At 49.9% G+C, this 22,493-nt stretch overlaps 1 protein-coding gene across 1 annotated transcript; it reads left to right on the top strand.

The window, feature by feature from the left end:
* The first annotated feature begins 521 nt into the window (after positions 1–521).
* Positions 522–13,293, top strand: RBFA (ribosome binding factor A). The gene is made up of 7 exons (XM_069568976.1): positions 522–796; positions 3,424–3,466; positions 5,412–5,588; positions 6,066–6,178; positions 8,704–8,788; positions 11,242–11,315; positions 12,422–13,293. Exons 1-7 carry the CDS (start codon positions 672–674, stop codon positions 12,681–12,683), a joined length of 879 nt encoding a protein of 292 aa, XP_069425077.1. The 5' UTR covers positions 522–671; the 3' UTR covers positions 12,684–13,293.
* Positions 13,294–22,493: the final 9,200 nt, after the last annotated feature.

Raw genomic sequence — 22,493 nt, 5'->3', positions numbered from 1 at the left:
AATTTCGCCCCACGACACGTCACAGTTAACGTCACAGCGTCCAGCGTTTCTTGCCTGAGTGTCTCCTTGGTAATGTTGCCCCGCCCACACACACGTCTGTCAACGTATCCCACCCCACACGTCGCCCTGCCCAGCCTTGCTCGCCTGAGTGTCGCCTTGGCAACGTCGCCCCGCCCACGCCAAACAAGTCAGCGTAGCCCCTCCCCACACGTTGCACCGCGTCTCTCTCTGCTCCACGCCTCCTTGGCAACGACGCCCCGCCGACTCCTCGTCAGTATAGCCCCGCCTATATTTCCGCTCCTCCCGAGCGCTCCTCGCCCCGTCTCCTTGGCAACGGTACACCGCCCACACCCACGCCCCTGTCAAAGTATCCTACCCCGCACCCCGAACAGCTCAGCGTCGCTCAGCTTTACGTCTCCTTGGCAACGTCACCCTGCCGACGCCGCGCAAGCGTAGCTCCGCCCCACACGTCGCCCCGCCTCGCTTCTCTCCGCCCTACGTCTCCTTGGCAACGTTGCTCCGCCCACGTCTTGGTCACAACCCCGCCGCGTTTGTCTTCCTGCCCGCATCTCCCCGCAAAGGTCGCCCCGTCTGGCTTTGCCCCGCCCCACGCCTGCTCGTCACTGTCGCCCCGCCTTGCGTCGCCATTTGTCCGTAGTCTCTGAGCAAACATGTGGGCCGCTCTCAGGGGGCGGCCGGGGCTCTACTTGGGGCTCCTGAGCGGTGCTCGAGGTCTGCACAGCTCGCCTGTGTCCTGTGGCAAGAACCTGCTCAAGAAATTTGCTTCGAAAACCAAGTAATGTTCCCGAGTTGGGTGGAGGGCGTTGGGGCGGCGGCCCCGATGGGGTTCCTCAAGGGTGAGGCCTCCGCCTGGGCGCTAGTAGGCGCCCGAGCGCGCAGCCAAGTCTGAGCGCAGTCTCCGCGTGTGAAAGCCACCCGTCACGGCTGCCGTTTGCAGTTTTTCCTCCCTGCGTTTTTTCTTTACTTTGATACAGTTGTGATGATTTTAGGTCTGTTAAAAGCAAAGTGAGCTTTTAAAGCAAAGTGATGTTTACCTTCCACCGTGGGTCCGAGGTTCCAAATCCTCGGATTCAACCAACCTTGGATTGAAACTATTCAGAAGAAATTCCACGAAGTTTTAAAAAACACAACCTGAGCTTACCTTGCTGGCAACTGTTTTGGTAGCATTTACATGGGATTAGGTATGGTAAGTAACCTAGCGATGACTTAGTGTGTCCAGGAGGATGCGCGGAGTTTGTGAGCAAACGCAACGCGTTGGGCATCCTCGAATTTTGGTGTTTGTGGGGTCTTAGAACCAGTTCCTTACAGACACCGAGGGATGGTGATTCTTACTATTAGAAGCTTTTTGTCGGGAGAGTGGTTTCATTATAGGGAAATAAGAAAAATACGTAAAAATTGCCTTTCGACATTAATGCTTCCTCTGTGAGCATTTTTTGAAGAATAAAAAAAAATCAGGATAGTTTGCGTTGTATAAGAGATAAGTATAATAAATTATTGTTAATTTCCATATCATTTTGATTCTATTGTAGGTGTGTGTAAGTGTATATATGTATATGTATATGTTTTGTTTTTAAGAAGTTTTAGATTGGCAAAGATGAGTAGAGTTCCCATATGAGTACAGTTTCCCCTGTATTAGTCTTTTATGTTGGTGTGGCACATGTGTTACAATGGATGAACCAGCACTGATTCATTATTATTAACCAAAGTCCGAGCTTTGTGCACCTTTCCTTCCTTTTCCCCTGTCCTTTTTCTGTTCCAGTATCCTATCCAGGGAAATCTTTTTAGATTCCTCTTCACAGTGTTAGTTTCTCCAACTGTTAGTGCTTGATGACCTCCACAGTTTGAGGAGCACTGGTTAGATATTTGTAGAATGCCTCTCTGTACCGTTGGTACTGGTGTGATGTTTTTCTCTTGATTATACTGGGGTTTTGGTTTGGGGGGAAGACGATACATGTAAAGTGATGGTTTCATCACATCATTACACATATGAACACATACATGATATCAACATGGTTTATCTCTGTTGATGTTGGTCTTGATCATTGACTGGGGTCCTTTGTGTCTGTCAAAGTTTATCCACTGTAAAGTTACCTCCCCTGCTCTGATTCCATACTGTCGTCTTTGCGGGAAAGTTACTGTATGCCGCTCACACCTAAGGAGTAGTGTGAGTTAGGTTCATGAATTATTGAGACTTTTGATGGAACGTGTGTCTCTTTTAGTCCATTTGTTAATTCCTATCTGTATGCACCCATGGCTTAGAACCCATTACTACTTTTGCTCCAGTTGTTCCAGCTTTGGACCATTGGTAGCTCTTTAAGGTGGCTCCTATGTTCCTTTGACATGCTTCATTGTTAGGGGTTTTGAAGTAGTTTTTATCTATTTTATTTTATTTATTTATTGGTTGTGCTAGGTCTTTGTTGCTGCCCGCAGGCTTTCTCTAGTTGTGGGGAGAGGGGGCTACTCTCTAGCTGCGGTGAGCAGCTTCTCATTGCAGGCTCTAGGACGTGTGGGCTCAGTAGCTTAGTTGCTCTGTGGCATGTGGGATCTTCCGGAATCAGGGATCAAACCCGTGTCCCGTGTTGGCAGGCAGATTCTTAGCCAGTAGACCACCAGGGAAACCCGTGAAGTAGTTTTTACATTTAAAGAAATTTATTAGCACTTCTTTACTTTATGGCGCTGCAGAATGCCTCAGTGCTAGAACCAGCCGCTTCTCCAGGGAGCTCTGTCTGGTTCCTTCACTGGACACTGGCATCAGAACCATGATCTGGAGCTGAGTATGTCATTGCTCCTGGGGTGTTTGTCTCTTATACCGTTTCAGCTGACAAAGTGAAAACAATATGTGTTCAGGTTAAGCCAAGGGTATATGCTTATCTATAAATGTTTCTCCATGTCACCACCTGTAGCTGTAAGTAGTGGAACTTGAGTTCCTGCTGACCTCCGTCTCTAATCTGCTGGTGCCCAGACGGTCCTCACCCCCTTCCCTTGCTTGTCTGCAGCAGTCAGGAGCCTGGCTCTCCCATTTGCCCTCTGCTGACCTAGCTGTCGATGTGTGACCGTGTCAGTTGTTAACCAGCTCCCAGGCAGCAGCTTTGTTGAGTAGGACAGTGCTGTCATGCATGTGGTAGGTGTGTTTTTAAGATCCCCTTTATCCATCTTTGGGACTAGAAGTAGACTTTAGGTAAAACTTTGAGCTGAATTAAAACTGCCTCCTGTCTCTCCCCAAAAACCCATGCTGCTGTCAGGTGGATATCTAAATCTTTTAGAACCCCAGGAACTTAATGTGTATGTTCAGGCTTAGCCCTTTAGAAACAGCGATGATATCATAACCTATGGTTAGCATTTGTAACTGTTTCTTACCCAATTTGCCATTGTATCCAGAAGAGTTCTCACTTTCTCCCACAGGAAGAAGTTCTGGTATGAAGGTCCTTCCTTGGGCTCTCACTTGGTAAGTAGGAGGAGCAGTGACGAGCATTTTGGTATCTCAGAGGGCAGGAGGCCCTGCCTTGGGCAGCACTCCAGCTTGTGGTCCGTCTGCATCAGTACTGGAGGGGTGAGCCTGCATCACTGCTAACGTGGGGATTTGACCTTTAAAAAAATTACAGCACGGTTTTCCAGAATGTCGTATCTGTTATCAGATTCTAACATGGTGACATCCATTCAAGTTGTGTGTGTGTAACACAGATATGTGTAGGTATGCAGGCACTCCTTGTGTTGCGTTTGTTACTGTGTTTTTTATGGATTGAGGTCTGTGGTATCCCTGCTTTGGCAGGTCAGTGTCAGCATGTTTTAGCAATAAAGTGTTTTCAGTTTAAGGCATGTATGTTTTCTTTAGATATATTGTTACTGCACACTTAATAGACTACACTGTAGTGCAGACATAACTTATATGCATCAGGAATCCAGAAAAATTGTGTGACTCACTGTATTGTGATATCTGCTTTATTGTGATAGTCTGGAAGGAACCTGCAGTATCTCTGAAATACATTGTATGTGTATCCTGGAAGTGTATGTAACGAATGGTCCCTTTTAGAAAAAAATACACTGTATACTAGAAACCTACTGCTTCACTGAATACACTAAAGCCTTTGGCTGTGTGGATCACAACAAACTGTGAAAAATTCTTAGAAATGGGACCACCTTACCTCCTTCCTGAGAAATCTGCATGCATGTCAAGAAGCAGCAGTTAGAACCAGACATGGGATAACAGACTGGTTCCAAATTGGGAAAGGAGTACATCAAGGCTGTATATTGTCACCCTGCTTATTTAATTTACATGCAGAGTACATCATGTGAAATGCCACACTGGATGAAGCACAAGCTGGAATCAAGATTGCCAGGAGAAATGTCAATAACCTCAGATATGCAGATGAAACCACCCTTATGGCAGGAAGCAAAGAGGAACTAAAGAGGCTCTTGATGAAACTGAAAGAGGAGAGTGAAAAAGCTGGCTTAAAACTCAACATTCAAAAAAAGATCACGGCAGCTGGTCCCATCGCTTTATGGCAAATAAATGGGGAAACAAAGGAAACAGTGGCAGACTTTATTTTCTTGCACTCCAAAATCACTACAGATGGTGACTGCAGCCGTGAAATTAAAGGACGCTTACTCCTTGGAAGAAAAGCTATGATAAACCTAGACAGCATATTAAAAAGCAGAGACATTACTTTGCTGACAAAGGTCTGTCTAGTCAAAGCTATGGTTTTTCCAGTAGTCATGTATGGATGTGAGAGTTGGACTATAAAGAAAGCTGAGGGGTGAAGAATTGATGCTTTTGAACTGTGGTGTTGGAGAAGACTCTTGAGAGTCCCTTGGACTGCAAGGAGATTAAACCAGTCCATCCTAAAGGAAATCAGTCCTAAGTATTAATTGAAAGGACTGAAGCTGGCGCTCCAATACTTTGGCCACGTGATGTGAAGAACTGACTCTTTGGAAAAGACCCTGATGCTGGGAAAGACTGAAGGCAGGAGGAGAAGGGGACAAGAGGAGGAGGTGGTTGGATGGCATCACTGACTCGATGTTTGAGTAAGCTTGAGGAGTTGGTAGTGGACAGGGAAGCTTGGCATGCTGCAGTCCATGGGGGTTGCAGAGTCGGACACAACTGAGCAACTGAACTGATACTGGAAACCACTGAATTGTACTTGTTGAGAGGGAGAATTTTATGGTATGTGGATTGCATTTCACTGAGAATTTTTTTGGAAAAATATATGTACTTGGCCATACTTTTAATTTTGAAGGGATGCTAGGTAAAATCTAGACGGGTCCAGGTCTGTAAAATGAAGTATATCCTCATGAAAGCTAAGGTGGTTGAAGGTGACCCTCGTTGTCAGTAAGGTTCGTGTATAGGTGTCATGTTGGCCTCTGTGTAATGTTGGCATTTCTTCTTGATGCAGACCCACAAGTCCTCCCAGTTGGAGTTCCTGACGAAGAGCACCTCTCGGAGAACCCGGAAGGAAGACCAGGTGCGCCTGCGGGCCCTGAACGGCCTCCTCTACAAAGCGCTCACAGACTTGCTGTGCACCCCTGAAGTGAGCCAGGAGTTGTGCGACCTGAACGTGGAGGTCTGCAAGGTAGCCACGGGACTTCACACCCCGGCAGGCGCCTCGTGCTTGGGAGAGGCAGAAGGGAGGCTCGGTGTGCGCCTTGAGGTGTCGGGAGGAAGGCGTGGGGTCAGGCGCAGACAACACCTGGTGCTCTGCCCGGGGTAAGGCGGGTCATCAGAGGAAGACCTGGCTCAGATGAGTGGTGGCCCGTGTGCCTTCCCCTCGGGGTAAGGACGGGGAGCTGGCTCCTGCCGGCTTCACCATCAGGGTGGAGTGGGTTCACCCAGGGAGGGCAGAGGGCACTGAGGCGCTTCTGGGGTGGGGCGGGGGCTGGAGTCAGGTCAGGGCGCGGGGAGCGGCAGGGGCCTGGGGCCCTGGCGCTGGGTGCTGGTGCTGGGGGCGAAGCCAGGACTGCCCTTGGGTTAGTGCCTATCTCCTGACCCCCTGTGTCCACGAGAGCCCAGGTGAACTGACAGTGATTTGGGGCGGGGGTGGGGGGCTCAGGTCTCTCTGACTTCAGACTTCTCTGCCTGCCGTGTCTTCTGGAGGGCCTCCCTCTCTGAGACTCAGAACGCACACACGGAGGCCGTCCTGCGGAGGAGTGCTGCGCACATGAGGTGAGCCGTCTGCCTGACCCTGCCTGCCGGCTGGTGTGTTCACCACTTTTGCTTTTAAGGAAAATTTGGGAAGTGTTTTCTTGAATTTCAGAGCAGAATTCACATCTTCATGTAAGCCCCAAGCCAGGTCAGTGGTTCTCTAAGTGGGACCTGGTTCCCCAGGGACCCCTGAGGTCCTTTGTGGGGGGATGTTCATAAGGTTAGAGCTGTTTTCATGGTGAGGTGTGATTTTCCTTTCTCGCTGTGTGGACATTTGCACTGAGGATGTCCTGGTCGTCACTGTGGCGTCAGCATGTACTCACAGTAATCAACTGCCAGCTTCATTAAGAATACCCTTGGTGAATAAGCAGAAGTTACTCCCTTTATTAAATCTGACCCTTCAGCACATCTTTTTAGTATCTGTGGTGGAAAGTATGAAGTCCTGGTGGTTGTCTTGGAAAAATATTGTGGTTGCTGATTGTGACCCGGAATATACATTTTTCACTTGGAAGAACAAGTGAACCAATTATGGTTATTAAGATGTAGGAATTTAACAGACATTTTCTCCAAAGTGAGTAAAGTGAACCTGTCACTTCAAGAAAACAACTGACCATGTTTGACCAGTGATAAAATGCAAGCTTTCAGTGAAAATGAGAATTTTAGAAAGCCTGTACCCACTACCGTGAATTTGACAGCTTTGCAGTTTATAAGACCCTTTTGATGAGATTGGAGACGATCTATTGTAAAGTGCATCATCGTTCTGAAAAATACCAATGTATGATGTTACAGAATCAACAATGGGGAAAGGCCAATTCAGAGGGCAAGAGGATCACAGGATTTTAATGTACAGAGAGTGACTTGTCCATCCATCTGGTTTCAGATTCCACATTGCAGCCTTAAATAAACTACTTTTGTTGAGATTCTGAGTAGCATCAGAGAACATCGACACCTTTCTGAAGGACTGTTCACATACTCTTCCTTTTTCAGTTTCTGATCCGTGAGCTTACATTTCCCTCTTTTTTAAGCAAAAGAGTAGGACAGATTGAATGCAGATACAGAGGTGAGAATCTAGCTGGCTTCCATTATGCTGGGTTTCAAAGAAATTTGAAACCATGTAAGCAGTGTCACTCTTTTTAATCTCATTTAAAATACAGCTGTTACTTTAAATGAATTAATGAATACATATTTTTACATTTTTCAGCTTCATTTTCTAATGTGTTAAGTATTGATTAATGTAACCCACATAAACAAAAGGTCTTTGGTGTCCTCAGTAATTGTTAAGAGTATAGAGGGGGTTCTGAGACCAAAAATTGTGAGAACCACTGAGCTGGGTGGTAGGAAAAAAGTTACTCAGTTTTCTCCTCAGTCTTTAAAACGTGGCAAACCTCAGAACTGGGCTTTCTCCATGCTTCTCTCCTTTTTCCCTGGGCCTCCTGCCTCCCCTGAACGGCAGGCTTTCATTTTTCTGCGTAAAGTTTTATTTATTTTTGGCTGCTCTGGGTCTTCGATGCTGCACACGGGCTTTCTCCAGCTGTGGGGAGCGGGGGCAACTCTCGTCGCAGAGCACAGGCTCCGGAGCACAGGCTGCATAGTTGGGGCTCACGGGCTTAGTTGCCCCACGGGTGTGGGCTCTTCCTGGACCAGGGTTCTTGACCCCTGGACCTCAGGGAAGCCCCATGCTTCCTTTCTAGAAGGCGAGCGGGTAGATGCTGCGAGCAGGGTCCTGCGGGTCTGGTGTTCTTGCGTCAGCCGCTCTGCATCCCTCGCAGTGTCGTGGTCTCTGAAGCCGGGCATCAAAGAGTGGTCAGTCACTCTCAGGTTTTACATTTCACAGAAACAAGGAAACGAGAGATTTCCAACAAGTGTTGAGATAGCAGCATCGTTTTCTGATTAGCTTTTAGGTAATCAGAAAAGTAGGGCTTCCTTGGTGGCTCAGTGGTAAAGAATCACCTGCAGTGCAGGAGACACGGGTTCGATCCCTGAGTCGGGAAGATCCCCTGGAGGAGGGCATGGCAACCCACTCCAGTGTTCTTGCCTGGAGAATCCCATGGACAGAGCGAATCCCTGGTGGGCTACAGTCCATGGGGTCGCACACAGTTGGAGGCGACTGAAGCGGCTCAGCAGCAGCAGCAATCAGAAAAGTCAGTTGAACAGAACGTTTCCCACCTCTTTGGACCGCCAGGCTTCAGTGTAAAGGTCTCCGCGTGACTGGGTGCCCGCTCTGTCGCTGAGCAGCTGTGCTTGCCTGTCCCAGCAGTGTTTTTTGTGTCTGGCATCTGGTGGGGGGGGCGGGCTGGCGGCCACCCTTCTGTGGTGCTGCTGCTGGTGGTGTGAATGGAGGGACAGGAAGCTGGCAGTGATGCCCGGCAGGCCATCCCAAGTTTTATACCCCTGTTGAAATGTGGCGGTTGGCTAAGGAATACTTCATCTTTGAATACTGTGATGAACAAAACTCACGTCTCACCTCTTTGTGGGATGACATTTCTATTTCTGGCATCCCTCCGCCAGATGTCACCTCAGCTGCTCAGACCATGTTTTCTCTCCAGGCATCTTCTGATGTCCCAGCAGACCCTGAGGAATGTGCCGCCTATAGTGTTTGTTCAGGACAAAAAATACGCAGCTGTGATGGAAGTAAGGCTTTTACATAATTTTCTCTTTACTGTGTCAACTTTTGTATGCGTAAAGCTTTACGTTGAAGTTTTAAATATTCAAAAGAATAATGTGTACAGATTTTAAAAGGTAATATTTGGAAAGGTACAAATGAAAAGTAGGGCTCCTGTGCCACTGTCCTCAGCCTGGTTCCCCAGAGGAAGCCACATTACATAGCTTTAATTTTTTGATGCTCGTCGGTATCACTGTCAAAACTGCAACCCCATAGTTGTAGTTTGAGTATCACACTCAAAAACTGCAACCCTGTCTGTCGGTTCATAAACGTGACGCAGTCAGAGCTGCCCACTGAGTGTGCCGCCTCCTCTCGTTTCCCTGGGTTTCAGTCTGTCTGTGGTTACTTTACACCGTCAAGGCTGACACACTTACGTTCTGTCCTGGAACTGTCATTGTTTCATAGTTGTTTTCCTTGTTTTAAGTACAGGTTTTAGAGGTTAAAAACCTGTCAACGTGCATGCAGTTTCCATCTGGTGGTAGTTCCTGGGTTATTGAGGTGTCTTACACCTTCACAGGTTCACTGAAGAAGCCTGCAGCGCTGCAGGGGGATTTGGTGGCGTGTTCAGTGTAAGACTAGGTAGCGCGCAGGTCCACAGAGGACAGAGATCCGGTTGTACATTGCTGTCTCGTTTCTCATCGTACAACCTATACTGGAAACATTATTTGGATAATAGCCTCGTGGGTGTGTGGTTTCCTCGCTAGAAGGGGAGCAGGAGTGAAGATGCAGAGCTGCTTGTCAGCCCAGGTGGGGTTTCGGCTGCGGTGTGCAGACCCCAGCAGGAGTCCCCGTGCAGGGCTGTGGGAGGAGCCCAGCCTGTCCCGGAGGGTGGGCTCCCTGCTCTCACTGAACTGTGACTCGTCTCACTCTCTGTGGAGGAAGATTTCATAGTTGCAAGGTGCTCCCTGGCTGTGTAAGTTCCTTTCCAGAAAAGTCACTGGAGGGAGGGTATATGCTCCCACCTGTACGCTTGTGTGTCTCTAGGGGGGGCCTTTGTCCACTTCGTGCCTGTCTGTTCTACCACACGTGCTCAAGGGAAGTGCTGAAGGGTCGGACACGAGCCACATGGTGATGCCGGGTCCTGCACGTGGAGCCATCAAGGGAAGGTCAGGCCGTGGCTGGCCGCATTGCCCTGCACTCTGTCTCACTGTAGTTAGGAGTAAAGGCTGGACCAGAGTGGGTTTCTGCTTTGGGCAGGTGACCGTCAAGGGCATGGTCACTGCTTCCCCTGGCTAAGTCAGAGCAGAGTTTTTCAGACTCTGTACATTTTTAAGATTTAAAATCATCCATTGGTAAGCAGCTTGGAGAGGCACAGAAATTTGAAATTAGTTCTGGAAACTCTGAACTCTGAAACTTGGAGTCTTCTGTCAGTCAGTTTATTTCTAATATTGGTTGCAACAAAAGTCGCAAGTAGTTGCTACTGCTCCAGTTTGAACAGCTTACTTTGCATTCTCAGGATAGAATGCAGTCTTCAGGTCACAGGTCTGGATGTTTGAAAGAGGCTGGGTAATCAGCTGTGTCCAAACTGAAATCTAGGTAGTTCAGCAAAACTCCTGGTACTGCCAGTGAACACACTCAGGGTTGCCCAGCACTGGTGGTTCTGCCAGTGGGCACACTCGGGTGCTCATTACTGGCGGTAGTACCAGTGTGCACACTCAGGTGCTCAGCACCATGGGCTATCAGGAATGTGAGTTAACTCCCAGTTTTAACCAGAGGAGGCCTGTTTGTCCTCGATGTAGCATCATCTTCCTGTTCCTGGGTTTTTTGTGGACTGACTTGTGGCCGGTTCTGCCTCTTCTCACCTTGTGGTTTTAATAGCATCAGTTGTTGGTGATGACTTCACGTGGATGTCAGGACCCCATTGTGGGTCAGGCTGGCTGGGCTCGCACTGAAGTGGGAGGTCAGGCCTCAGTGCCCAGCCCGGGTGGGAGTACCTGGCGGTACTCAGAGCAGGCAGGTGAAGGTGGGGGCCCTCGCTGGGCCCTGCTGAGAAGCAGAGTACATCTCCAGCCTTGGCCCCACACACCGCGCAGGGCTAGAGTCAAATGCCGGGCTTTGTGACTCCCACATAGCCACATTTGCCTCAAGCAGATTCTGTGGCAAAATTGAAGCATTTTACAAAACCTCATTAGAAACCAGTGTCAGTAATTCAACTAATATTTAACTGGTTCCTTTGTAAATTTGACTAACATTTACATGCTTTAAGTACAGTCTTTTGAGAAGACTCGGTTCATTATCAGAACAAGTGTAACTAAGATTGCAGGCATGGGCAACGTCAGGGAGGGAGCCCTGTCACGCAGCCGGGCCCTGAGGTGGCCGCGGCTCTGGGCAGCCTGAGGCTTGCAGTCCGCTGGCACCCCGCTCGGGCACAGGCGGTGGAGAAGCACAGCTCTTCAGTAACCCACTGTCTGTTCCGTTTCAGATTGATCGGCTGCTGGCAATTGCTGATTTTGGACCCCGGGGTGAAAAAGAAGACTTTGTGCAAAGTGACTTCAGGTGGTAACGTGGACGTGTATCTCTGATGTGGGCACATGCAGCTATGGACGTGCTGGTTTCCACAACCGCTGCACAGTCCTGCCCGCCCCCAGCCCAGTGTAGTGGGAGTGGGCCCTGGTTTATGCCCAGGGTCTTGACCTGAGGCCCAACCCAGGGTTGGCCCATGGCAGGCCACAGTGGCAGCCTGGCCAATTACCCAGCACCTTGGGGAGGCTCTCAGGAGGGCCTCCGGGCCCACTGGGAGTGCTGGGGCCTGGACGCTGAGTGCTGGTGGTTGCAGCTCACCCTCCCTGTTCCCTCGTGCGTTATGTCGAGTGCCTGCTCCCAGCAGGCCTGCTCTAATGCTTGGGGAATGCTGTGAGTGGATGGCAGTGTCTTTGGAGCCTGCGTTTTGCTAGGAAGCAGTGAACATCAAGGTAGGCCTCTAAGAAGGTGACGTGAGGATTCCAGGTGAGGGAGCAGCTCCGCCGGATGTCTAGCCGGTGTCCTTAGATCATCTATGTGCGCATCACTTGGGCACCGTCAGGGTCTCAGGGGCCTGCAGGAGCCAGCCTGCCAGGGGGTGGGGGGCAACACGTGGACCCCTGAGCTAGGGCAAAAGCCTTGAGTGGCAGTGAGTCTCCAGTTCCAGCTCAATGGGGAGCAGACCTGGGTGAGGCAGGTGGAGCGCCTGTGGGTGTGGAGCCCTTCCAGGTCTGAGAGTGAGGGGCGTGCTGTGGCGATTGGGGTTTTGTGAAGATTGCTCTGGTTTTGCCCTCAGAATGGACGTGTCTTCTCTTTTGGTTCATCAGGTAACTAAAGACCAGCTCCCCATGATTCTCTTTAACTAGCCTAGTGCCCTAGCCATGTTTAAGTGGGAAGCATTGACACTTGATGTCAGCCCAGAATGTCTGCATCAGGAGCATGGGGGCCTGAGCCACATACAGGCCCCGGGAGTGCTGGTTAAGAAGTGCTGGACCGGAGACCGCTGGACCAAAGCCCGCTTTGTGCTGGCTCCACAGCCCCACTGGAGAGGTGGCGGTGCGGTGTGTGGGCAGGGGGCTGATGGAGTGTTCGTATGCCATGTGGTATTTGTGCCCGGTGTGACAACTCCCCTTCTCCCCCAGTGACCCCGAGGCCCTGGATGCTGCTTCGCCAAGTGATACCCTGGGTCCTGCTGCACGCTTGAACCTGTGTGGGATTGACCATGAGGCACTCAACAAGCAGATCCTGGAGTACAAGAGGAGGAGAGACCGAGGGCATGGGAGCATGGACCCCCTGTGGCCAGAGCACATGGCTGACCTGACGAAGCAGACGAGGAGGAGGAAGGCTAAGCCCCACGTGGACGGTGACCTCTCTCCCAAGAACTATCTGCAGGGTGGGGAGTGACAGGCCCCTGGACGATCGAGGGGCCTCCTGAGGAGTGCGCCCCAGGGTACGAGTGGGGCTCCAAGAAGCAGAGCAGGAACTGAGTTGGAGAGAAAGGACCAGGAGGCAGTGGATCGTGACCTGGCTCCGGGCGCGTGCGCACTGTGGGTGCCGTCTGCACCGTTTGTGCAGTGTTGCAGGGGAGGCCTGTGGGAAGGGTGTAAAACCCTCTTGGTGTATGGCGAGCAGTCAGGCTTCCTTATTTGGGATCCACGTGTGCACGTTTGCTCACTCACTGGTTTCTCCACAGCCCCTAGATCGGTGGCTGCCGTGCTCCCCTGGTCTTCCTAGACGCACAGACACGTGGACACTTGAGTCCTGGGATGCACACGTGGCCTCTGTTCACAGAGGTGCTGCTTTGCCTGCTTCATTCACCTTGTACTGTAAATGGCTGTCCTCTCCGCAGTCAGGTTAGCGCCATATTAGTGCCTTTTGATGGAGATGTCGGTCCTGGCCCTGAGTTGCTGACGAGTTCTTCTGAATGTGAGATTCTGTTCTGTGACTTCCAAACAGAGTGCATGTGTTAGATGAGCCTCATTAGGAAATAACCATCTGAGTCTGACACAGAGAATGTGTCCTAAACTTGGGGCATCTCGACTCACCAAGTGTCAGCCTTGAAGTACTGAAAATGCTTCCAACCCAGTTCAGATGATTGGAGAAGGGTTCCTGCTGAGATACAGAAGAGACGTTTGTAGCGCGGCTTTCAGGGTGTGTGATCCCCCTTCTCATAACATCTCTTGGAAAGGTTGCCCATATCCCGGCAGCAGTGGTGTGGCCTGGATGCTCCGTTCCCTGTCGGCACCTGGGACGAGGTGCAGTGCCCGGCAGGGATGCGGCCCCTGCTGGAGGGCCAGCAAGTGTCCTGGAACACCGGCCAGCCACGTGCGTACCCGCTCTGGGCACGTGGCTCTGCGGCTGGTGCGTGTGGTGCCTTGGAGGGTGCGGGTACCTGTGTGGGTGTTTCCGTAGGAAGGTGAGTGCTCACACAGCCTCTTGTCCAGACCAGAGATGTCCAGAAGGAGGACTGGCCAGTGTGAGGATGTGCACGGGACCTGCGCTGACGGGTGGTGTGGCGCACGTGGGAGCGCCCGCCTCGAAGGACTGGGGGTGCCTCCGGGGTGTTTCTGGTGCTCCTGTCTTGCCAGGCTGGAACCAGAGCTCACACACGTGCCCTCGGAGGCTGGAGAAATGCCATCTCAGTTCTACCTGAAAGTTCATGGTGCTGCTGTAGCCTTCGTGTTGAAGAAAAGCTGTGTCGTCTTCTGTAGCTTCCGTTGGGAGGAGCCCTGCCCTGCAGCAGAGACAGCCCCAAACTGGCCACGACCAGCGGGATGGCAGCAAGCTTCCCTAGACCTCAGGGCACCTTCCCTTTATAGTCCTCCCATCTCTCACACTCATACACATTCAGACACACACTCAACACAGTGTCTCAGTGTGAGAACGTGCACGCGCGCACACATACCTCTACACCTTCCCTTTGTAGTCCTCCCAGCTCTCATACAGACTCATATACACTCGGACACACACACAGCACAGTGTCTCAGTGTGAGAGCACACACATGCATACACACGCCCCTTCCCTTTGTAGCCCACCCAGCTGACACTCAGTGCAGTGTCTCAGTGCAAGGCTCTTGGTAGCCTTCCTGCCGCTGGGCCCTGAGTCTTGGTGAGAGGAATCTTGCTGTCTTCCCTCCTAGAACAGCCATGTACGGTGTTAGGACCGATTCTGAGCCCCAGGTGCAGAGGGCAGAAGGGAGGTGCTGTCACGTTCCCCGGGGATGGCAGCTCTGGGTGCCCACGGACTCTCCTCTAGTAGCATCCCAGCAGCAGCAGCCTGGACTCCACTTTCTCTAGAAAACTCAGCTCTGTCTAACCAGGAGCTTCGCTGAACCTGCTGTGTGAGCAGCAGCTCTTGAGTTAGCCATTCAATGTTTCACTTTACCCTCTGAACTGCATGCAGGTAGTCTCACCAGTGTTTGAAGACCTCAGAGTTTTCAGTAGCTGAAGGAAAAACTTGCACCCTACACTATTTCATTTAGCTCTGCATATCGGTTCCCAGTTTTATAGAATGCAGGTCCCTGCCGCATTGTCTTCATTTTCAAACTGACTTATGCATTGCACCTCTCAACATGAACTGTGACATTATTAGATCCAGCTTATTAAAGTAAGCTGCTCTGGGAGGGAGGTGGGAGGGGGATTCATGTTTGGGAATGCATGTAAGAATTAAAGATTTTAAAATTTAAAAAATAAAAAACTAAAATTAAAAAAAAAATAAAGTAAGCTGCTCTGCGAAGAATATGTATGGAAGGAACTCTGAAATGTTCAATAAAGTCTCTTCACTCAGCCCCAAACATAAAATCCCCTATGTCTCCACTCTGCAGATGGTCCATGAACTGACTTTGGAGAAGTGCTTGATGTGGGTTCTGCAGACATGAGTCGGTGAAGTGCAGTGGGGAGAGGCCCCTGTAGGTGACGCGTGTTCTGGGTGGGCTGAGAGGTGCATGAAGAGCAACCAAACGTCATCACGGTCGGCGTGGTGGTGGCGTTCGTGTTGTGTAGACTGGTCCTTCCATTTCCAGAAGTTGAGCTCCTGATATCGGTCCCTGCTCAGACCCACGACTTGCAAACTGGCTTGCGGGCTGGATGCCTGCGTCACACGTTACTGGGACCAAGGAGGCTCGGGAGGAGTCACTGTCCCCATCTGGCTCCCATGCTCAACTACTGGGTCTTCAAAGCAGATTACATCAGATACACGTGAATCTTGGTCACAAGCCACCAGCAGTGGGGTGTGGGTGTTTTAGTGACCAGAAAAGCAAAAGTGGAGGAAGAACCACTGAGACGTGAGGAAAGTCCTTGTGAAATCCTGCCTGAATTCTAGATGTAACTGTCAAAGCCTGGCAGGGCTGTGCATGTAACAGAGCTCATAATAGTATGCTAACTATTCTCCCCCCAAAGTGAGGCGAGAACACTTATCACATTATTCTAGAAGGCCAGTATAACTCCAACACCAAAGCCACACACACATGACAAAGAAAAGTAAAATCCAGTATGCTTTATGAGCATTGATGTGAAAATCATCAACAGAATATTAGCAAACAGAATTCAACAGCATATCAAGAGGATTAAACACTATGACCAAGTGGGATATATCCCTGAAATGCAAAAGTTCAACACACGAAAGTCATCAGTGTTAACATGCCACATCAACAAAATGATTGGAAAAACCACATGATCTCAAATGATGCAAAAAACAAATTCAACACCTGTCATGAAAAAACACTCAACAAAATAGGAATGGAAGGAGACTGCCTTAATATAAAATCTATATTAGAAAATCCATAGCAAACAATACCCAGTGGTAAAAGACCAAAAGCTTTTCATCTAAGGTCAGCAGCAAGACCAAGATGCCTGCCTGTTTAAACCATTTCTATTCAACATAGTCCTGAAAGTTCCAGCCAGAGAAATTAGGCAGCGAAAAGAAAAGGCCTACAAATTAGAGAGGGAAAAGTAAATGGTCTGTTTGCAGATGATATGGTGTTATACATAGACTATCTTAAAGACACCACACCAGAGAAAAGCTGTTAGATCTAATAAATGATCCCTGCAAAGCAGTAAGATTAAGTCAGCACACAAAAAGCTGTGACATTTCTATACATGAGCAATGAGTGATCTGAAAGTGATTACAGGGTATTCCCTGACAGTCTAGTGGTTAGGACTCCACTTTCGCTGCTGGGGCCTAGGTTCAATCCATGGTTGGAGAACTAAGATCCCACAAGCCATATGGTATGGCAAAACAACAACAACAACAACAACAACCCAAGACCTGATATTACAATAATATTTACAGTACTGCCAAAAAGAAATACTTAGGAGTTAAGCATAAATGAGAAAGATTTGTACAATGAAAATTGCAAAACATGCTGAAAGAAGTTAACTGATTGGAAGACTTATGAAAACAGAAGTATTACTCAAAGCACTCTACAGATCAGTCTGTCAAAATCTTGATTTTTTTTCCTCTAGAAATTGTCAAGCTTATGCTATATTTCATAAGGAATCTTGAGATTCTGAGCAGTCAGCACAATCCTGAAAAAGGAATTAAACTGGATGACTTTCATTTTCCAGTTTGAAAACTTACTGCAAAAACAACAGTAATCAAAACTGGGTGTTGGCTTTAAGACAGACATATAGACTAATGGAATAGAATAGCCCAGAAATGAACCATCACATAAATGGCCAGATGGTTTTTGACAAAGGTGCCAAGATCGTTTAGTGGACAAAGGAAACAATGGAGAAAGGGAAGTCTCAATAAATGATGCCGGGAAAGCTAGATACCACATACAAAAGTGTGAAAGTGGGGGACTTTTTTGGCAGTCCTGTGGTTAAGACTCCATACTTCCAACACAGGGAGCAAGGGTTCAGTCCCTGGTCAGGGAACTAAGCAAGTGCCATGACCGAAACAAGTATGAAGTTCGACATTTTTTCAGTCGCTAAGTCATGTCCAGCTCTTGCAACCCCATGGATTGCAGCACACTAGTCTCCTCTGTCCTCCACTATCTCCCAGAGTTTGCTCAAATTCATATCCATTGAGTCAGTGATGCTATCTAACCATCTCAACCTCTGCCACTCTTTTCTCCTCCTGCCCTCAATCTTTCCCAACATCTGGGTCTTTTCCAATGAGTCAGCTCTTTGCATCTGGTGGCCAAAGTATTGAGGGTTCAGAATCAGTCCTGGTGAACATTCAGGGTTGATTTCCTTTAGGATCGACTGGTTTGATTGAGCTCCTTGCTGTCCAAGGGACTTCAAGAATCTAGCACCACAATTTGAAAGTATCAGTTCTTCAGCTCTCAGGCTTCTTTATGGTCCAACTCTCACATCCCTACTGACTACTGGAAAAACCATAGCTTTGAACCTTTGTTGGCAAAGTGATGTCTCTGCTCTTTGTTATGCTGTCTAGGTTTGTCATAGCTTTCCTTTCAAGGAGCACGCATCTTAATTTCATGGCTGCAATCACCACAATGATTTTGGAGGCCAAGAAAATAACATCTCTCACCCTTTCCCCTTCTATTTGCCATGAAGTGATGGAACTGGCTGCCATGGTTTTTTTTTTTTTTGAATGTTGAGTTTTAAGCCAGCTTTTTCACTGTCTTTTTTTCACCCTCATCAAGAGGCTCTTTAGTTGCTCTTCACTTGCTGCCAAGAGTGTTATCTGCATATCTGAAGTTGGTATTTCTCCTGGCAATATTGATTCCAGCTTGTGATTCATCCAGCCTGGCATTTTTCTTAATGTACTCTACGTGTAAGTTAAGCAGGGTGACGATATACAGTCTTGTCGTACTCCTTTCCCAATTTTGAGCTGGTCTATTGTTCCCCGTCCAGTTCTAACTTCTTGACCAGCATATATTTCTCAGGAGTATCAAAGACCTAAATGCAAGACAACAATATAGAGAATTATCTGGCAGTCCAGTGATTGGGAGTCCATGCTTTCAGTGCCAAAGGCATGGGTTCAACACCTGGTTGAGGAACTAAGATCCCATAAGCCACATAAAGACTTAACACTAAAACTTTTAAAAGAAAATACTAGAGCTTCAAAACACTCAATTTGTCATTGATTTCTTGGATATGACACAAAAGGCATAGGCATCAAAAGGAAACAGGCAAGTTGGACTTTGTGAGAATCTTTTGTGCCAAGACACTATCAATGAAATAAAAAGGCAATCCACAGAATGGGAGATAATACTTGCAAATCATATGTCTGATAAGGAATTAAAATCTAGAATGGATAGTGCTTACAACACAAGTGGCAACAAAACACAGTTCAAAAACAGGCGAAGGAACTTAAGTAGAATTCTCTCCAGAGATGTACAAACGACCAGTAACCATATGAAAAAAATGCTCAACAGCACCAACCATTAGGGACGATGGAACAACAGGACATTAGGAACAATAAATCAAAACTACAAGATAGCAACTCATCCATTAGGATGGCTAGTATTAAAAAGAATTACAGTTGTTGGCGAGGATGTGGAGACATGTGAACACTTGCACACTGTTGATGAGAAGGTAAATGGTACAGCCAGAGGCAGCCCGAGGTCCTGACCTCTGCTGCACCCCCCTTATCTGCGGGGCGGAGCCCATCATGGGAAGAGGGAGCCTTCAGTTGGGAACTGCGCATCCTATTACATACCTGACCTGCAGATGCCCCGGTGGGCAGGCTGTTTTCTGGCTACCTGTGGGGTTGTTTGTTGCCTTCCTTTTGTCTCCGGGGTCCTTTCCAGCATGCGACAGGAGAGTGTGTCCCGGGGCAGTGAGGCGGGCGCAGTGGAGCAAGTCAGGGATGGAAAGAGGCAGGGGGGTGAGAGGGAGCGGAGGGGCGCAGAAAGGCGCGGGCTTGCAAACTCAGTCCTCATCTTACAAACGGAAACGGGCCAACCCGGCTCCTGCTGGCCGGTGCTTAGTGCCCCGAGAAGGCAGCAGGCAGCCCCCACCCCCCGCCCCCAGATGCTGAATTCCGCTCGGGTTCTGCCGGACAGTCCGCCCCTGAGGGCTGCCGGAGCCCTCGGAAGACGTCTGGCGTCCACGCTAATCACGAGAAGTTAGCAAGAGCTGACCTAATGAAACTCTCGAACCAGTCTCATGAGCACGTCGGTGAACTCTTTCTCTGCGAAACTGCTGCGGAAACGGGGACCGAGTCCAGGCGTCTCAAGCTAAGGAACTCCATCAGCGTCTGTTAATTCGTCAGGTAGGTCAGCCGTTCCCAAGCTTCAGTGTACACCGCGGGGTCCGGTAACACCGTACGCGGCCGACCACCTCTCCGGGGACGCAGGCCTGAGGCCCGAGCATCTGCGTTTCTACGGAGCTCCCTGGAGACACGGCGCTGCCGGCCCGGGTGCACGCGCTGTGGCCCACCGAGCGTCTCCGGCAGGATCTCCCCGGGGAGCGCCCTTCGCCCTTCCCCGCTGCTCGCGGGGTCGCGCGTTGACCCTCCGCACACGTGGAGCGGAGCCCCGCGGGCGCCTCAGGCCGGCTTGGGGCGGCGCGGGTCGCCGCGGAGTGGCCGAGGCACGCCTGCGTCGCGACCCCTGGCTCGCGGCCTGGAGACGCGCGCGGACCTCCGTGGGTCCCCTGGGTCTTGTGCGAGGAGGCGCTCCCGGCCCGGTGCCCTCGCCCCGCTGCTCGCGCCCCGCTCGGCTCTCACGACGGGGGTCTGCCGTCCAGACTCTCCCGCGCCCCGGCGGGGGTCGCAGTGCAACTGGATTGAAGGGCGGGAACCCTGAAGCCTCGTCGGCTCCGAGGTCTGAGGAGGAAACCACTCCAGCCGCCGAGCCAAGGGGGAGAGCTTCGCCTCAACCCCTCATCCCGCTCTTTCCACCTGCAGCGGCGGCCTGGAGCTCGCGCGGGCGCGGGGGCTGTGTGCCGGCTCCCCGGGCCGAGTGGGAGCCGCTGCCGGCCCCGCCCGGTGCGCTGGACACGCGGCGCGGAGACCCCGGCTTCCCCCTCCCCAGGCCGCGGGCAGGCTCCTCCGAGGGCCCTGCGCAGACCCCGCGGTGTCGGGGGGGGGGACGCGGGTCTCCAGGTCTCGGGAAACACCTCCGGATGGTTTGAGCCGGGAGCAGAGCCCCGGCTGGAGAGGGTTGGGGGGCGGGGCGGGGCGGCGTCGGGAAGAGGCGCCTCTGGGCCCGGGGGCGGCGGGCAGCGGCCGGGGAGCCTTCTCTCGGGGTCCCGCCCGCCAGGTCGCAGTTCCCGCCAGGCCGGGTCCCGCTCGCTTCACCGACTGTCGGCGAGAAAACCGCTCAACGTTCTTCTGCAAGCTTGTAAAGCAGAACATGGAAGCAAGGTTCCTGTTTAAAAGAAAATCTAGAAAATGGTTTCCTGCGTTGCGGGAACTGACCGCCTGCTAGAATCTGGCAGGTGTGAACCCAGTCTCTGGTGCTCGGGCCAGACTCCTGAGCGACTTTGAAGGGAGCGGATCTGTCGCCCTGGGAGGGAACGCGCTGAAGGACCGGGTGGTGTGGTCTCTTCTGAACTGACCATTGCAAACAAAACACCCTTTTGCCTTCTCTCGGTCTGAGAACCACAAGCCAGGAGTCCTCCACTCAACTCTCCTGAATTCCACCAGAGAGACTGCTGGATCTTATGGTGGTTCTGTTTTCAATTTTAGAAAGAATTTCCATATAGGCTGCACCAATTTACATTCCGACCAGCAGTCCACGAGAGTTCCCTTTTCTTCACATCCTCGCTGACAGTTGTTACTGTCTTTTTGACAGTAGCCATTCTGACAGGTGCTGAGGTGACATCTCGGTTTAGTTTGCATTTCTCTCATGACCAGTGACACTGAGCATCTTCTCAGGTGCCTGTTGGTTATGTGTGTGTCTTTTCTGGAAAAATGTCTGTTGAGGTCCTCTGCCTATTTTTAAACTGGGTTGCTTGTTATTTTAATGGGGGAGACCAGGGAGGGGCCCTGGTGGGTGTCTGTCTGGGCTTGGAGGGAGGGGCAGGGGAACAAGGGACTGCTGTTGACAGTGGCTATGACTCCTGGGACCATGGAGACCCCTCTGAAAGCTGGAGTTCAGTATTATCAGAGCATCAAAACAGGGCTCCGTTGGTAGCTGATCCTCACCTTCTGCAACTACCACTGGCGGTGCAGCTGTACCCCAGGATGGACAAGAGTTAGTGCGAACGTAGACCATCCACTGGGCAGACAGTATTGGTTCCCATTTATGATTTCTGAGCATTAGCAGTGTAGCAGGGCAAGGCCAGACAAAAATTTTACTTCTGACTTTACAATTTGAGTTAGATAAAGGACAGTAAAACCCAAAAGAGAAGGATAGGAGGAAACCACTAAGGAAGCAAAAAGGAATTGATAGAGAGTACATGTAAACATTATACTGTATTGTGCAGACAAGCTTGTGTGTGATGCACTTAATGTTGGAGACAGATATGAGGAAATTGCTTTTATCTTAAAGGCTAAGTTTTAAGCCTTGTGCCTATTAGAAGAATGATGAGCATTCTGCCTTTACAGGAAAAGAGTGAAATTTATTAATTGACAATTTTGATAAAGGAGAAATTCTGAATTAGGTATTATACTGTTGTTTTCTATATAAAATATATAGTTTGAATTTTTGTAAATGTCTACTTTCAAAGCTTTCTTAACTGCCTGCTATTTCATTTGCACCTGCCAGGGTGCTCTGCAGAGCACTTGAGAACCTGAGCATGTCCCCTGGAGAGCCATCTGCTTTGTTGGGGTTCAGAGTGAGTTCTCAAAGTGAGCTTCACTGATGTTTTATTTTAAAACGTAAACATAAACTTTTCCTCTAAACAATTCGGAAATCATTTTTTCCCATGGCTCTTTAAAAGAAACTCAGAGCATGTCCTGATATGTAAATGAACAAAAATCACCTCCATTTTCAGCTGTTTGGAACCAGCACTTCATGAAAGGAAAGACAATGACGAAGGCAGGAATGGAGAGGCATGTGAGCCGTAAAAGCTGTTTCAATCACAGTGGAGAGGACACGGAGAAATGGCTTGGTAGATGAAGTCCCAGTGTCGCCTGTTGATGGCTCTGAACTTGTGCAAAACCCAGAAGTGAGGCTAAATTAGACATGGAGGAAGAAGATGACCAGAAAAGAGGTTTAGAAGCCTTCAGTGCAGGCTTGCTGGCTCAGGCGGGAGGTTACACTGTGCTTGCCTCGCGGGTTCAGATGTTCACGGTTGATTATCGATAGCTGTGGACACTTGGGCAGAAAAATGGGAAGACCAAGAATGAAGAGTTGG

Source organism: Ovis canadensis, chromosome 23 (genome assembly GCF_042477335.2).
Source record: "Ovis canadensis isolate MfBH-ARS-UI-01 breed Bighorn chromosome 23, ARS-UI_OviCan_v2, whole genome shotgun sequence".
Taxonomy (NCBI): Eukaryota; Metazoa; Chordata; class Mammalia; order Artiodactyla; family Bovidae; genus Ovis; species Ovis canadensis.
Note: the sequence above shows the minus strand (reverse complement) of the source record. Positions and strands in the feature narration are given on the sequence as shown.

What these genes read in the sequence shown, in the direction of transcription:
- RBFA (XM_069568976.1), top strand. Translation starts at nt 672, where the DNA reads ATGTGGGCCGCTCTCAGGGGGCGGCCGGGGCTCTACTTGGGGCTCCTG. An exon ending in AAATTTGCTTCGAAAACCAA is followed by an intron (nt 797 to 3,423) that starts GTAATGTTCCCG and finishes TTTCTCCCACAG; the next exon opens with GAAGAAGTTCTGGTATGAAG. An exon ending in AATACGCAGCTGTGATGGAA is followed by an intron (nt 8,789 to 11,241) that starts GTAAGGCTTTTA and finishes GTTCCGTTTCAG; the next exon opens with ATTGATCGGCTGCTGGCAAT.